The sequence below is a fragment of the Nomascus leucogenys genome, chromosome 10 (assembly GCF_006542625.1).
Source record: "Nomascus leucogenys isolate Asia chromosome 10, Asia_NLE_v1, whole genome shotgun sequence".
Taxonomy (NCBI): Eukaryota; Metazoa; Chordata; class Mammalia; order Primates; family Hylobatidae; genus Nomascus; species Nomascus leucogenys.
Genome location: NC_044390.1, coordinates 11,081,697 through 11,097,846, shown reverse-complemented (window position 1 = coordinate 11,097,846; position 16,150 = coordinate 11,081,697). Strand labels below are relative to the sequence as shown.

Sequence of the window (16,150 nt, the reverse complement as noted above, 5' to 3'; positions counted from 1 at the left end):
AACTAATTAAATCCATATCTCACAGCATACAAAAGAATACACTTCAAACAGATCAGAGAACTAAATGTAAAAAGATGAAACCATATAAGCAAAAAGAATTCCTCTTTAACCTCAGTTCAGGGAGAGACTACTAACTCTGACTTAATACCCAGAGGCAATAACAGATTAAATCTGATTACATAATAAAAATTTTTGCATGGCAAAAAACTAACGGAAGCAAAATCAAAAGACTGCTGACACACACTGGCAGAAAATATCTGCAGCATAATCCTAATATATAAAGAACTCTTAAAAAGTAAGGTAAATTAAAAAAAATTTTTAAGCAAGGGAAAAAAGGCCAAAAAAAACCAAGTACAATAGGGAAAGACAGGAACAAACAATACATACAAAAATGATATAAAAATGGCCCTTAAACACATGAAACATTGTTCAATCTCATTTATAATATGAGAAATGCAAATTAAACTACACTAAGATGTAAAGTGATATAATTCTCTCGGATGGAAATTTGGCAATATCTAACAAAACTACGTATGATTTACCTTTTGACCCACCTATTTACTTCAGGAATTCACCCTGAAGATACACCTCCAGAAAATGAAAATATTTACATGTACAACATTATTGACTGCATCATTAGTTGTAATCACAAAATACTGGAGGCCAGATGCAGTGGCTCAACACCTATAATCCCAGTACTTTGGGAGGCTGAGGTGGGCAGATCACCTGAAGCCCGAAGTTTGAGAGCAGCCTGGCCAACATGGTGAAACCCCACCTATATTAAAAATACAAAATTTAGCCAGTCGTGGTGACATACACCTGTAATCTCAGCTACTCAGGAGGCAGGAGAATCGCTTGAATCCCAGAGGCAGAGGCAGAGGCTGCAGTGAGCCAAGATCGCCCCACTGCCCTCCAGCCTGGGCAACAGAGCAAGACTCATTTTCAAAAAAAAAAAAAAAAGACAAAATATTGGAAACTAAATAAACATAGGAGACTATCTCACTAAACACTGATAGATACACATAGTGGAGTGCTATGCAGCCATAAAAAAGAATGAGGTTAATCTCTATGAACTAATCTGAAGCAGTTTCCAGAGTACACTGATAAGAAAGAAGGAAAAATACAATGACATCTGATATTTGTGAGGAACAAAAACAAACAAACAAACAAAAAATGTAGGAAGTCTAAACCAGAAACTAATGAGATTAATCTCACATAGGGGAAGGATAGATGAGAAAAGATGAGGGAAATGGGAACAGGGTAGAGTAGATGTGGGAAGTGGCACTTTTTTGAGGGTTTTTTTTTTTTTGGTGTATTATAGTTCTGTCCTTTAGAACCATGCAGACATTTCAAATGCCCAATATATTAATAAATAAATAAACAAGGATGAGGTATGGACTCAGAATAGAATAGAAAGAATAAACCTGCTTTATATGTGAATAACAAACCACATTAAAGGAGAATTTGGTGAGAAAAATCCTAAGCAACTTTGGAAAACAATATTTTGACTATATACTCTAAGGTTAAAGATAAAAACAACTATACACAAATATTACATGTAAGTTAATAGGTTTGTTTTTCATTGAGTGATGAGTTAGCAATTCTAAAACAACTTTATATTTTAGGACTGAGGAAACAAGTAAATACAGTATGAATAATGAATGCCAGTTTTCTCACTGTCAAAAGAATTGCAAGTATGAAAAGAGGAAGGCCAGAATGAACTCCATGGTGCTGGAACAGAACTGGAAATATCAATGTAAACTCAAGATTATTAATATAGAGAAAAAATAAAGAAATAGATGTAAATGTGTACTTTTCAGTTCACTGGAAGGACCTAGAAGCAATGACTCTCTAGTACAATAAGCATACCTAGAGTTGAGATTTTGGTTTCTAAATGCCATTCTCCAGTTAAAAAGGAATCAAAGCACCTCAGAGAAATGTTTAATTCCAGGGCTGGGGCAGGGAAAGTGAAAGAGAGTCACAGAACATCCTGTAATGACAGAAAAAAGTCACAATAAATGGTGGGATTATGTCAAAAGGACATGGGATTCAACTTGAAAGATCTTCCAATAGCCAAATCTGAGAAAAGTTGAGCAACAAAAAAAAAAAACAAAACAAAATCTTATAATCTATAGAAAAAATATGAATGTATAAATCCACAATGATATAAATATATTTAGAGGAGAAGGGAAAGCTCTTCCTTTCAGGAGAATTCCAACTAATAAATGAGGAAGGATCATAGAAATGGAAAGATCACCATTTGGCAAATGCTAGAGTTTTAACTGTTTCAGATAAGAATTATCAATGGATACTAAAATTAATGGAAGATTATATAAAGGCAAAATATGAGAATACTTACACAGACTTGAAATATCATATGGGCAACCACAAGATAATTATATATTACAAAGGGAAAAAATAGTAATTTTATAGGGGAAAAATATGGCAGATACCACCTTAACCAAGTGATCAAGGTTAAAATCACCAGTTAAGGGGCCAAATCATGAAACTCCTAATATGATTCACTGAGGACGCATGACTCTGATGTTTTGCTAAAAATGCCTAACCTGAATTTAACCATGAAAAATGCAATACAAAACCAAACTGAGAGAGGATATATAAAATACTGACAAGTGTTTGTCAAAGTGTTCATACGTTCCAGATTAAAAGTAACTAAATGCAACATGTGATCCTGAATTGGGTTTTAGACCAGAAAAAAAGACATCAGTGGGACAACTGGTAAAATTTGAGTACAGTTAATAGATTTTATAACAGTAATGCCTGATTTCCTGATTATATTCATGTTAATTTCTTAATCTTGATTATTATAATATGGTTACATAGGTATTTGTATTTGGGAGATCAGGGTGAAGGGCACATGGGAATTCTTTGTACTAGTTGTACATCATTTTGTTAACTCTGACCTTATTTCAACATGAAAAACTTTAAATATATATGTATATATAACCTAACACTCTGAAGCTCCTTCCTGGTGATCTCTTCTGCCATCTGTGAAGCCCGCAATTTCTCTTCATACTGATCCTTTTCAGATTGCCTCCAGACATCATGTTCCACTTTCATTTTCTCCAAATCTGCTAATCTGTTCTCGAGTTCTAACCTAAAACAAGAGATCATAATTATGTTACGAGAACTATAATAAAGATGATATGACAGCAAAATGTTTTCATTTGCAAGGATATTTAAGTCAAACTAAGGTAATTAACTACTTACTTTTCATCTTGTAATACCACAAGTTTTTGATAACCTTCTTCTTTGGCAGCTTGTACTTTACGTATTAATTCACGATCCTTTTCTACTAAGAGCACTTTGTGGTGTTCAACAGCTGCTTTGAGAATTTCATTGTCTGACTGTAATCCTAGTGTTTTTTAAGGAGAAAAGTGTACTATATTCAATGTTATTAAGATGAAAAATCACATTTAACAGCAAGCATTCATAAGCTGGTAAGACAACTAAAAAATGTAGAAAGTCTATTCTCAACAATACTCACATCATTAATAAACACTCTTAAAATAAGAATGAAACAGGCTAAAACTCACAGCAAATTTTCCTGTCACTGTTTATTTAGTGCATACACACATAAAAACTTTAATAAAAGGCTGTATACATTTACTCATTCGAACACTGAGAGTTGAGATCAACCTGGATGATAACCAGAGGTTTACTTACTTCACCTCTAAAGAGGTTCTGTGACCTAAGCCTCTAAGACAGCATCATAGACAAAGCTGGCCAATAGCAGAGTGAAATTCACAAAACCCTTCAAAACCTATTGATTCTAGCAGAATTGCTAGATCTCTAGCAGAATTGCTAGATCTCTAGCAGAAGTATAAATAACAGGGACACTTTCAAGTTTGTACAATGAATTCAGAAATCTTTGTGATGAAATGGCAAATACTTTGCAGATGGAATAACTAAACCAAATTCACATCTAACTCAAAGTAAAAACAAAATGCAGCATTCTTTAAGTTCCTAAAAAAATTTACTCCCTAACTCTATGGAAATCCATGAGTCAATAAATAGAAATTAATAATTGGAAAAAAACCATTCATAGCAGCCAGACACGGTGTTAGCACCTGTAGTCCCAGCTACTGAGGACGCTTAGGCAGGAGGATCATTTGAGCCCAGGAGTTCAAGGCTAGCCTGGGCAACATGGTGAGACCCCATTTCAAAATATGAAAGGCATTCATCATAAACTCTGTCTGAAATGAGTTCAACTACAGATCAACTCAAGGATAGCTACAGGCCAAAGGTAAGCTTATTTAAATACTTCAAGTTAGAAACAACATAAATAATGAGGAAATCTGATGAGATGGATGTTCTAAGATTAAACTGGAACTTAAAAATAAGCCTACTCGGCCAGGCACAGTGGCTCATGCCTGTAATCCCAGTACTTTGGGAGGCCGAGGCAGGCGGATCACGAGGTCAGAAGATCAAGACCATCCTGCCTAACACGGTGAAATGCTGTCTCTACTAAAAATACAAAAAAATAGCCAGCCTGGTGGTGGGCGCCTGTAGTCCCAGCTATTCGGGAGGCTGAGGCAGGAGAACGGCGTGAACCTGGGAGGCAGAGCTTGCAGTGAGCCGAGATCATGCCACTGCACTCCAGCCAGGGGGACAGAGCGAGACTCCGTCTCAAAAATAAAAAATAAATAAATAAGCCTACTCTGCAGTAGGCTACAATGAACTGGCCTGGGGACTACATAAAAAAAATTTTTTTAATTGAAAAAAATTATGCCTGGAACCCAATTATCTTCCTCACATTCTCTAGACTTAAAATGTCCTGGGACAATAACTACACCATAAATAGATTTAAAATTTATAAATCAGGAAGTATGGCATCCCATTTACAAAATTCATTTATGTATCCAACAACTATGATAAAAACATAAGACTGATTTTTTTAAAGTTATTAAATCTTACAATGAACAAAACACTCAACATATAATAAACATTTCATATGTACTCCAAAATTAAAACTAAATTAAGTTGAAAATTTGGAAATAAAAATTCAGGTTCAACTACTTTAATAATTTGAGTTCATATCTGAAAATAAGCAGCAGCAGCAGCAGCAGCAGCAAGGGAAATCACATATTACCATCCAGTTCACTTTGAATCTTATTCCTTTCTCTTTCTAGCTCACTCTTAGCTCTTGCAGTCTCCAGTTTGATGTCTGTTATTTCCAGTTTGTTTGAATGTTTAAGTTCTTTTACCTGTTGATAATTAAAAACTGAAATTACTATTGGTCATTTTCTTGCCATTCAATACTTACCCCAAAACGTAAGTGGAAACAAGAAAATGCTTTGGTAGTAAAGTGGAGTCTAAGTACCTTCCAAGAAGAAAGGAGTGTCAGTGCCTGCAACAACAGTACTTCAAATAAGGAGACATCAAGAAAACACTGTTCTTTCCTAACAGAACAGAGGCATTTCTTTACGAATATCTGTGTATGGTCCTCTGGCTTAATCTTGCCTTAAAGACTTAATTACAAGTATCTAAAATCAAATACTCAATGATTGGAAAATCTGCAGGGAAAAAATCCTGAAACTTTTAAAATTTGTTAATATTTCTAAAAGACAGGGTCTCGCTATGTCATCCAGGCTGGAGTGCAGTGGCACGATCATAGCTCACTTTAACTTCAAACTCCTGAGCTCAAGTGATCCTCTCTCCTCAGCATTTCAAGTAGCTGTCAGGACTACAGGTGCACACCACCACACTCAGATAATTTTTCAATTTTTTTGTAGCTATGGGGTCTTGCTATGTTGACCAGGCTGATCTCAAACTCCTGGCCTCAAGCAATCCTCCTGCTTTGGCCTCCTAAAGTGCTAGGATTATAGGTGTAATCCACTGCACTTGGCCTGAAACCTTCCTTTTAAAAAGTCTCCACAGCTGGACACAGTAACTTGCATCTAAAATCCCAGCTACTCAAGAGGCTGTGGCAGAAGGAAGTGTTTGAGGCCTGGTGTTGGAGACCAGCCTGGGCAACATAGTGAGATCCTTTCTCTAAAAAAAAATTTAAAAATTAGCCAGACATGACATGCCCCTTAGTCCCAGCCACTGGGGAGACTGAGGTAAGAGGATCACTTGAGTCTAGGGGTATGAGGCTGCAGTGCTATGATCGTGCCAATGTACTCCAGCCTGGGCGACAGAGTGAGACCTTGTCTGTAAAAAAAATTAAAATTAAATTTAAGAATAAAAAATGTGTTGGGGACAAAGAAGCTACTCTAGGTAGAAGGAACAGCATACAAAATGTTATTATATGTATAACATCACATGGTCTGCTCTTAAAACAAGCTATGTATTACATGTAGAGCACCAGAAGATGTGATATCAGTGGAGGAATGGCAGGGAATAAACTTTATGTACCATACAAAAGGGTTTTTTTTCAGGTTAGCTGTTGAAGGTGGCACAATTAACTAATGCGAATCTGTTGGCTTAAGAAATTGAAGGTAAATAAATTAAGAGGCAAGAAATGAATAAACGGAGGGGGGAAGGAAGAATCAACTGAATCTGGTGACAAGATAGTGTATGTGTATAGATTGTGTGCGCATGTACACAAGTATTAGGTAGGGGATAGGGGCAGGAACAAGTATAAATCATATAAATTCATTTTCCATAGCCCTTCTCTTTGGTAAGGAGCTTCTAAAATTAAATATAGTCATATAATAAGGATTTAATCAATACAAACACAAAGGTTAGATTAACCCGTTTTCTGATATATTATCCAAATATATAAAAGTATGGAATCAGAGTAGGAAACTACAAATATATACAAGTCAAATACAGAAAATGTGAGACGGTAGAAACAGGAAAGTAAAACACAATTTACTTAAGAGTCCAATAAAACCCCATAAATACTGGAGTTGGGAGTCAGACACAAATCAAAAAGAGGTCCTAGAGCCAAAGAGGGCAAGGATGAGAAACAGAAGTGTCTTATTGGAAGATACTCCATCAACAAAAGGTCCTGAAAATGTTTCAAAGAATAGTTTCATGCAAAATCCTCATCTCAACGAAATAAACAGAAAAGTGAGTACTGCCTTTGTACTGGTAACTAGAATAAAACATCCCTCCAAATTAACTCGTAGATTTTTAAATGACCGTACATAAAATGGCGACCCTGTGCGACATCAGTTTTGCATTTTTATTTATTTATTTTTTGAGACAGAGTCTCGCTCTGTCGCCCAGGCTGGAGTACAGTGGCTTGATCTCAGCTTACTGCAACCTCCATCTCCTGGGTCCAAGCAAATTCTCTGCCTCAGCCTCCTGAGTAGCTAGGATTACAGGCATGCACCACCACACCTGGCTAAATTTTGTATTTTTAGTAGAGATGGGGTTTCACCATCTTGGCCAGGCTGGTCTTGAACTCCTGACCTCGTGATCCACCTGCCTCAGCCTTCCAAAGTGCTGGGATTACAGGAGTAAGCCACCACGCCTGGCCTGCATTTTTTTTTTTTTTTTTTTTTTTGAGACGGAGTCTCGCTCTGTCACCCAGGCTGGAGTGAAGTGGCGCAATCTTGGCTCACTGCAAGCTCCGCCTCCCGGGTTCACGCCATTCTCCTGCCTCAGCCTCTCCGAGTAGCTGGGACTACAGGCGCCCGCCACCACGCCCGGCTAATTTTTTGTATTTTTAGTAGAGACGGGGTTTCACCATGGTCTCAATCTCCTGACCTCGTGATCCGCCCGCCTCGGCCTCCCAAAGTGCTGGGATTACAAGCGTGAGCCACCGTGCCCAGCCCTGGCCTGCATTCTTAATTTCCTTTTGGAAGTTCTTTTCTATAAAAGCAAGTTTTATAAAATGATGTTTACATGAAAGCAGCTGATAATTTGTTTTAATACTTAAACTTTCTGTAGATTGGATTTTACTACATTATGATTTCATGGACAGATAGAATTTAAATTATAAATACTTTAAAATTTTGAAGAAATACAATTACAAAGAAAATCCAATCACTATGACCAATGCAATTATAACCTGCTACTATATACTAACTGTAAAAGGTTAAGAATGACACAGCATTTCATTAACAAACATACTATAGCTGCATGAGGTGGAAAATTAGAGCCATCTTATTTTCATAGGAAGTTGATTCATCTCATGGTAACTTCAAGATCTATAAAAACTTATTTCTTATTCATTTCACCCTGAAATTTACTGAAATGAGAAGACATTTTTAACTAACCTATAATTATTGAAACTGAAAGAACACCAAATAGGAAGTCAAGCAACAAGTGAGGTCTGTCTTCAGGCCTACTTTTGCTGTTAAACCAGTGGTATATGCTCAAGCAATTTACCTGTCCTCTCTGGATTCAAATGCACTCATTTATGGATCTTAAGTTTTTCTTTATTGCCTTATTTCTATTATCCTAACATCCCTGATGCATCACTTATATGAACAATGTTAATTTCCTAAAAATACACTAAAAGGAATTTTACTTAAAATAATGTATGAAAATTTATTACCCAGTAATGACAAATAATAGCACTTTTCTATGAGTAATCTGAACCAAATTCCAAATGTTACAATAAAGTTTCTTTCTGCCCCTAGATCCTTGGTTCTTAATGTTCTTTGTGATCAAGTCCCAAATCCTGGAAAATTAGGGATTTTTTAAAAATAAAATGCTCATGTTAAAATGCTGCATAAAATTTCAAGCAATTCATGGTCTCCTGAAGCTCCACTGGACCAACTCACCCTGTTCTTCACAGAATGTTTGCCATATAGATTCTGGCCTTTATGTTGTGAATTTGCTTTATGTTTTTGACACAATGGAAGTATTCAGATATTACTAACAAAACTTTAATGAATGTCAAAACTGGCAAGACTGGGCATTTTACAGGGGTCAGTATCTGTTAAAGTACACATACTCGCAGAAAGACACACAAGCGCACAGTATAAATAAGCAAGAAATGGAAATATAATTGACAATATGTATTACCTAAGAAGCTCTGGATACAGCTTCCAAAGAGACGGTACTTAAATCTTGATCTTTTTCAAAGTTCTGAGACGTAATTACCTAATTAATGTAGGTAAATAAGGACAACTCTGTTGGGTGGCTTCCTTAAAACTACCTTTTATTGGCATTCTGAAAATGAAAAACCTTAAGAGGGAACTAGAAGAATTTACCTCACTGAATGTGAAATCTCTTTAAGGTCATCATTTTCAGGCCATCTTTGGTAATACCTTTTAATCCAAGACACTGATACTCACACTGACATAACTTTGTTCTAAAATCTGACAAACATTTATGAATTTGAATAACTTACACAAACACACCCCAGGTGTTCCTTTGCACTGCAAACAACCATTTGCTACAATTGCAAAACGTTGATGAAAACTTCAAGTTGCAAAGAAAACTGTGGCAGTCATGTTTGAAATATTATTTTAAAATTTACCCTTCCAATGGAATCTTTACATACAAGACTTCAGATGAAACTTGGTTTGTTTAAAGTTGAAGGATGGTATTTAATACTCCATTTATATGCAAAATAATGCAAGTGTGCCTTTAAAAAGACAGGTAACTCTTAGCAATGTGTATTAATATACAAGCACAGAGAAATAAATACTATACTAGAAAAGCATGGAAACTCCCTATATCCTGAATTTACTGGTGTGTTTTATATCTATTTTTTTGTATACTCTATAGTTATAAGCATTCAATGTGTATCTGTTAAATATATAATCTACTTATAGTTAATCAGGAGGCAGTCAAATTATTTCCTAGTAGTTCTTACACAGTCTTAGTAGGCTGGAAGGGTTCTTACAGATATAAGGAAATTGGATCCTAATGATATTAGGTAACTTGCCTAAGGTTACACATAGTTATTGAGACAGTGAGATACAGACTAGTCAATGGACTAAAAATCCTGTATTCTTTATGTTACAATATTTTCTCATTTAAGGATATCACCAGTGTATAATCACTGCTATTATCATTTTCATCATCAGCTGCGTTTAATTTTTGCCACAACTCTATAAGGTAGGTATTAGTCCCATTTCATAGACAAAGGCACTTACGTTTCAGAGAGACCGTGAACTACCCAAGGTCACACAGCTTTTTTTAGTAACGGAAAAATCAGAATTTGAATCCAGTCTGTTAAGGAGAATATAAATGTAGATCATGCTGCTACTACTAATTTATTCATTGAAGAAATATTTATTGAGTACCTACTATGTGCCAGCACCGTTCTAGAAGCTGGAAAAACAGTAGTGATGAAAACAATGTCCCTGCTCTCTTGGAGCTTATATTGGGTTGAGGGGAAGGTGGTGGGAAAGAAAAGGAGAGACCAAAAGATAAAAACCAAATAACTATATCAGATAGTATTAAGAGCTATGAAGCAGGTAAGGAAGATAGAAAGGCAGAGGAAGAAGGAAGATGCTGTTTTACAATGTGAAGACAAGGAAAGCCTCCCTGGTTAGGCAACATACAGGGGGTTATGTGGATATGTGAGGGAAGACTGAGCCAAGCTCAGACAAGTGCAGAAACCCTGAGCAAGAAGTGAGTTTGCTCAAAGAGTGAGAAGGCCAAAGGGAGCAAAGTGAACAGGAGGAAAAATACATGGTCATGGCTGTGAAAAACTGCAGGATCCAGATCATACAGAGCTCTGAATGGGTAGAAAGCAGAAAGACCAGTTAGCAACCTAGCACAGAAATTGAGCCTAGAAAAATCATGGCTTGGACTAGAATAGTCACAGTGGATGTGGTAAGAATTGATCAGATTCTGCATGTATTTGGAAGGTAGAATGATAGGATTAAAAATATTTCAATACAGAGAACTAAACACAAAATTTGTCACTGTACAGTATCAAGCATTCTAAAGAATGAAATAGAGGCATAAGATAACATACTCTACTGATCAATGTATTTATTTCTTAGAAGGTAGAATGATATAATAAAACATTTCAGTATAAAGAAATCAATTATTAAAAATAAAATTTATCATTATATAGTAACAAACATTCTAAAGAATGAAACAGAAACATAAAACAACTTACTTTACTGGATAATGTATTTATTTCTCGTTCAGCTTTATGCAATTTATTAATTAAAAAGGTATTTTGTTCACTGCTTGATTGTAGCTCTTTTTCCAAGCGTTCTGCCCGTAAATTAGCTGATTGTTTTTCAGCCTTTCATTCAAACAAAATATTTTAAAATTCATTCATTTTTCAAGTATTTCAAAATCAAGCACTATTTAAAATACATTTATAATTATACAAAACCGCACATTAACATATACCAATGTAACAAAAATTTTCTCAAACTAATTGGTAGAATTCAAACGAAAGATAGTGTTCCAGGAAATATGCAACAAAGGTATCTAGACAAACAACATATGAATGACCATCAACAAAATAAAGTTTATATACTTCTCTCATGAGAGAAAGTACCTAAGGCATTCATTTGATGTCTATTTACTCTTAACACTGACTGATTTCAAACATTTTGGAAGTTTCCAGTCTACAACAGAGAGGAAAAAGCATATTAGAAAGTAGAAGACAGGGCTCATTGATAGTAACAAGTAAAAATTGAAAATCTAAAATCAATGATTTTTTAAAAAAGAAACAGGGAAAGATATGATTTCAAAATCCTCAGCTCATCTGCAGACTTTTTAAGTATGAGCAAAGAGGCTCTTGATCTCATGACACAAGATTGCTAACGAAGTCTATAGGTTGTCAAAAAAGTTTCTGGATGGTAATATCAATAGTACTCTTTCATGAGGGGAGGGGAACTAAAATCTTTTTTAAAAAAAACATGTCTACTTAACATAATATATATAATATATATACGTATATATATTATATAATATATACGTATATTATATATTATCGTATTATATATATTATACAATAATATATATATATTATATATATATATATATTTTTTTTTTGAGACAAGGTCTTGCTCTGTCTCCCAGGCTGCAGTGCAATGGCATGATCTTGGCTCACCACAACCTCCGCCTCCTGAGCTCAAACAATTCTCCTGCCTCAGCCTCCCAAGTAGCTAGGGCTTCAGGTGCACACCATGGCGCCTGGCTAATTTTTGTATTTTTTGTAGAGACAGGGTTTCACCCGTGTTGTTCGGGCTCATCTCAAACTCCTGAGCTCAGGGGATCCAGCTACCTCAGCCTCCCAAAGTGATGGGATTACAGGCGTAAGCGACCCCACCCGACCTCAACATAATTAAAATGAAAACATTTTGGCATTTAAAGGATAAATTTCAGTTTTATAACATCTCATTTCGTACATATAGATGCTCTTCAACTTATGATGGGGTTACATCCTGATAAACCCATCACAAATTGAAAATACCTAAGTCCATAACTTAGACTAGCTTACCTTAAGCATCCTCAAAACACGTGCATTAGCCTAGAGTTGGAAAAAATCATTTGGCAACACAGTACTCTGTAAAGGGGTTATTTACCCTCATGATCATGTGACTGACTGGGAACTGTGGCTCGGTGCAGCTACCCAGCATTAAGAGTAATCACACCACATTATCAGTAACCCAGGAAAAGATCAAAATTCAAAGTACTTCAATACATATATGGCTTTCACACCATCATATAGTCAAAAAATCATAAGTCAAACCACCTTAAGTTGGGGAACATCTATCTTAAATATGGTAAAGACTATATTCGACAAATAATTAGGGAAAAAAACTATTTTCTTCATATATGAAATAATACTCTCTGGGCACAATGATAGCCAAGAAAGTTAAAGAAGAAAGAAATGCTTGCTGTCATATGCTTATTTTCATTTCATCTGACAAATGATAAAATTAAATATAGGCTCTTCTGAAAATGTCACAAATAAATCTTTTGTCATCATTCAACTTGCCCTGAAAATAATCACTCTAAAGGACCTCAATGGAAAGTTTCACATCAGGACTGTATGCTATATTCAACTGCAATCATCTCACTTATTCTGTCACTGTGTAAAATACATTAAGGATGGAAGGATGGCAATATAAACAGTCTCAAAATGAACTGCTTCATGTTTAAGGTACAATGATACTGACAACTTTTAATTCAGAAAACCAGTAAATACTGACAGAGCGTCATGTAACAAAATAAAAAAGTAACTTCTACTCTTCAAAATGTACCAATGTACTCCTGTACCACTGCCTGGGGAAAAAAAAAATCACCATCTTGGATTTGGATATTGATTTTAACTACAAATTAAATGCCCGCTAATGTCCCCCCCACCCAAATCATTTTATAACTATTCCAAAGGAAAAGGAAACACTTTGAACTGTACAAAATAAACAAAAACAATTAAACAGGTATGTTTGCTACAAGTTAGGCACTAAGAACTAAGAATAATAAGTGTATCTGAATAAAATGGAAGCCAACAATTTTCATAAGGCAATACCCCTAGGAGTACCAGTCAGGTCTGCCAACACTTATCTTTCTCTATTGAACCCAGGGAAATAATTCTGTAGAGGCATGTATACCTTTACAGTTGGATTTTACTACTCTGGCAAGAAGCTGTCATAAGATACATCAGTATGGTATTTCTGTTCAAACAGGATTTGTGACTTTAAGACCTCAAATCCCAGTGTAAGGAATGTACTATCTTGAAAGAAATTATTCTTTCTGGTTTGAGATGACTTTACTCTCAGAAACTCAAATACATATATTTTTATTTTGCATATTCTATTATGTGGCATTTTAAGAGTTAAGACATTTTAGATAGGTGACTTGACTCCCAAAGAATAAATATCCCTTTGTAAATGTGGTAGCATACGTATTGCTTATGAATCAATAGCTTTCTTCTTTACTAAAAGAATAAATACTCTTGGGATTACACAAATGCGTCAGCATTAGCTTGGAGAGCATACATTTATACTCTAAAAATCAAAGGCTTGTCAATTGCACTTTAAAAAAGTATGCCATACTCTACTGGGAAGTAATTAGAATCTTACCTCCAGGGATCTGACTGTAGCCTGCATCTCAGCCAATTGCCGCACCTGTATTCTTTGGGCATTTTCCACCTGAGCCTCAGAATTCTCCTTTTCAGCCTTTAATTCCGCCACTTCAGCCTCTAAACCTTTTAATTTTTGACACAAATAGACTTTTTCTCGAGCAAGTTGTTCCACTCGTTTGCTGTCTTTTGTGAGATCAACATTAAGCAGCTGGTTACGTAGTTCTTCTTTATCTTCCTCCAGTCTTGCAATCTAATAATAATTTTAAAGAAAGCATACAAGGTTAAATTATTAAATTTTCAGTCATGAACATGCTTTACAAGTCAGTAAAATTTAAAAATGCACAAAACAAAGCTCAGGTGCTGAAATAAAGTACAAAGGAAAAAATGTTAAGTATCACTATCTTTTTGTTAGTGGGACTCAAATGTGAGGTCAAGGACTGTGTCCTGTTTTCCCTCTATCTCCACGTGGTGTCTAGAACAGGGCTTAATCAGTTGCTGACTGAAATTTAAAATTATAATACTATAAAAATAAGTATTAAAAATACATCAAGTATTTTAAAATTCATCGTTTAACATTATAGGGGTTCATGACCAAAACTCTGACTACTCCCAAGCTTTTCCTCACATGACTGTAATTCTTGAGCTAGTCTATACTAATAAAATTATCTATGTCAGGGCAACTTAATTCACACAAAAACTGCCTGTCTGTGTACATAAAAGCAAATGTGATTGATGAGAGTTTTTAAATGATAGCTGAGAGTTTATTAAAGTCCTAATTGTAATGATGGCCTAGTTCTTAGTTCTTAGATTCAAGGAAGAATTGAAAAATCATTACTCCAGGGCAGGTGTTAAAGTCACTGGGGAACTTGCAGAGCAGAGACACCAGTGGTCTTGTCATTCATGCCAATTATCACTGCTGGACTTCGTGGGCCTCCAAATCAGTGGGTTTCAAACTGTTTCCTAACCTCTGAGGCATTTCAGAAGCTCCTCACCTCTAGAGACCAGGGGCAAGCAATCAGGGTCTAGAACTCTTTCTTTCCCTTTCCTGATCTCCCCAACTATCTATCCCCTACCACCACCCCCACCAAATCTCTGGCATTAACCATAAGCTTCTATTTTTAGTCTCTTTTTGGGGTTTCTTCAAATGATTCAACTTAAGTAAATGATTCAGCTGGGTTTTTTGTTTTTTAAAAAGAAGTTGAAAACCACTGCTCAAAACAAGACAGAGGTTGTTTGTAGCCAGGATGAACATCGAAGGCTCACTGTAAGCACCCCCACCCCACAAAAAAAAAACAAAACAAAACCTAAAGGAATGCTCCAAAACCTAGGCAAAAGTGGTCAAAGAAACAACTGTTTGATCACAGCACTATCAATGAATCTAAAAAGTTTAAGACCTCCACCCCAGGGCAGGATCTGTTCTCCACACCTGTAAAATGGGAAACTGAATTAGATGTACTCTAACAACCTTTTTAGTTTTAACACATAGTAATTCCAGTTTGTTTTTGGACATGCTGAATTTAAATGCCAATGAGAAATATAGGTAGAGCTATCCAGCAGACAAATATTATTTTCCAGAGAATAAAATTTATCCTTGAAGGCAGCTGTGGCATTTAGAGTTAAGCCCTCAAAAGCTCAACTAATCAGTGTTTCTCTCCTATTTTTCCTCCCACGCTTTACAAATAACTATTACTTCCTGGTTTGGTCCCGGATTACCTTTTTATCCACTGTATTCTGTCCTCAGTTTAAATGAAGAACTTGGGCTAGCTGATCTTTAAGATACTGTTTACCTTTTACATGAGGTAACTTGGTATGGTTTTAATGTGCTATGTTAGAGGTGTGATGGCTCATCTAAGGTCAGGAGTCAATGTGTAACTCAAGTTCACACAATGGTGCCCTCTACTGAGTACTTACTATGGATCAAATACTGAGCTAAGTGCTCTACATGTAAAATCAACATTAACAATAATTTCTCTTGTAGTCCCCATTTTATACATGGGGTCACACAGTTCACAATGTTCTTGACCTGAATACTTCCTATATTATTGCTTTCTTTCACATTTTGAGAGGCATCTGTGTGATAGCTGAAGTGATAGTTGAAGCTATGAGACTGGATGACAGCTAGCTGATGACTGCGAATTAGATTCCATGTTTATAACTCCTAAACCAGACATATCAAATCATTCTTACCAAAACTGCCATCTAATTTTGCTATTCATT

The 16,150-nt window shown here is 35.7% G+C and overlaps 1 protein-coding gene across 4 annotated transcripts in view; it reads right to left on the bottom strand.

Moving 5' to 3' along the window:
* CEP83 (centrosomal protein 83) overlaps positions 1-16,150 on the bottom strand; it is a 201,458-nt gene that overhangs the window by 111,150 nt on the left and 74,158 nt on the right. For 3 of the 4 annotated variants that reach the window (XM_030819844.1, XM_030819842.1, XM_030819846.1), the window contains exons 6-10: positions 13,932-14,183; positions 11,003-11,134; positions 5,114-5,228; positions 3,232-3,376; positions 2,969-3,118 (exon numbers count right to left, since the gene is read on the bottom strand). In XM_030819844.1, coding sequence (XP_030675704.1) covers positions 2,969-3,118; positions 3,232-3,376; positions 5,114-5,228; positions 11,003-11,134; positions 13,932-14,183 — 794 coding nt within the window. The remainder of the gene's footprint in view (positions 1-2,968; positions 3,119-3,231; positions 3,377-5,113; positions 5,229-11,002; positions 11,135-13,931; positions 14,184-16,150) is intronic. The other variant, XM_030819845.1, reaches the window with a different exon arrangement.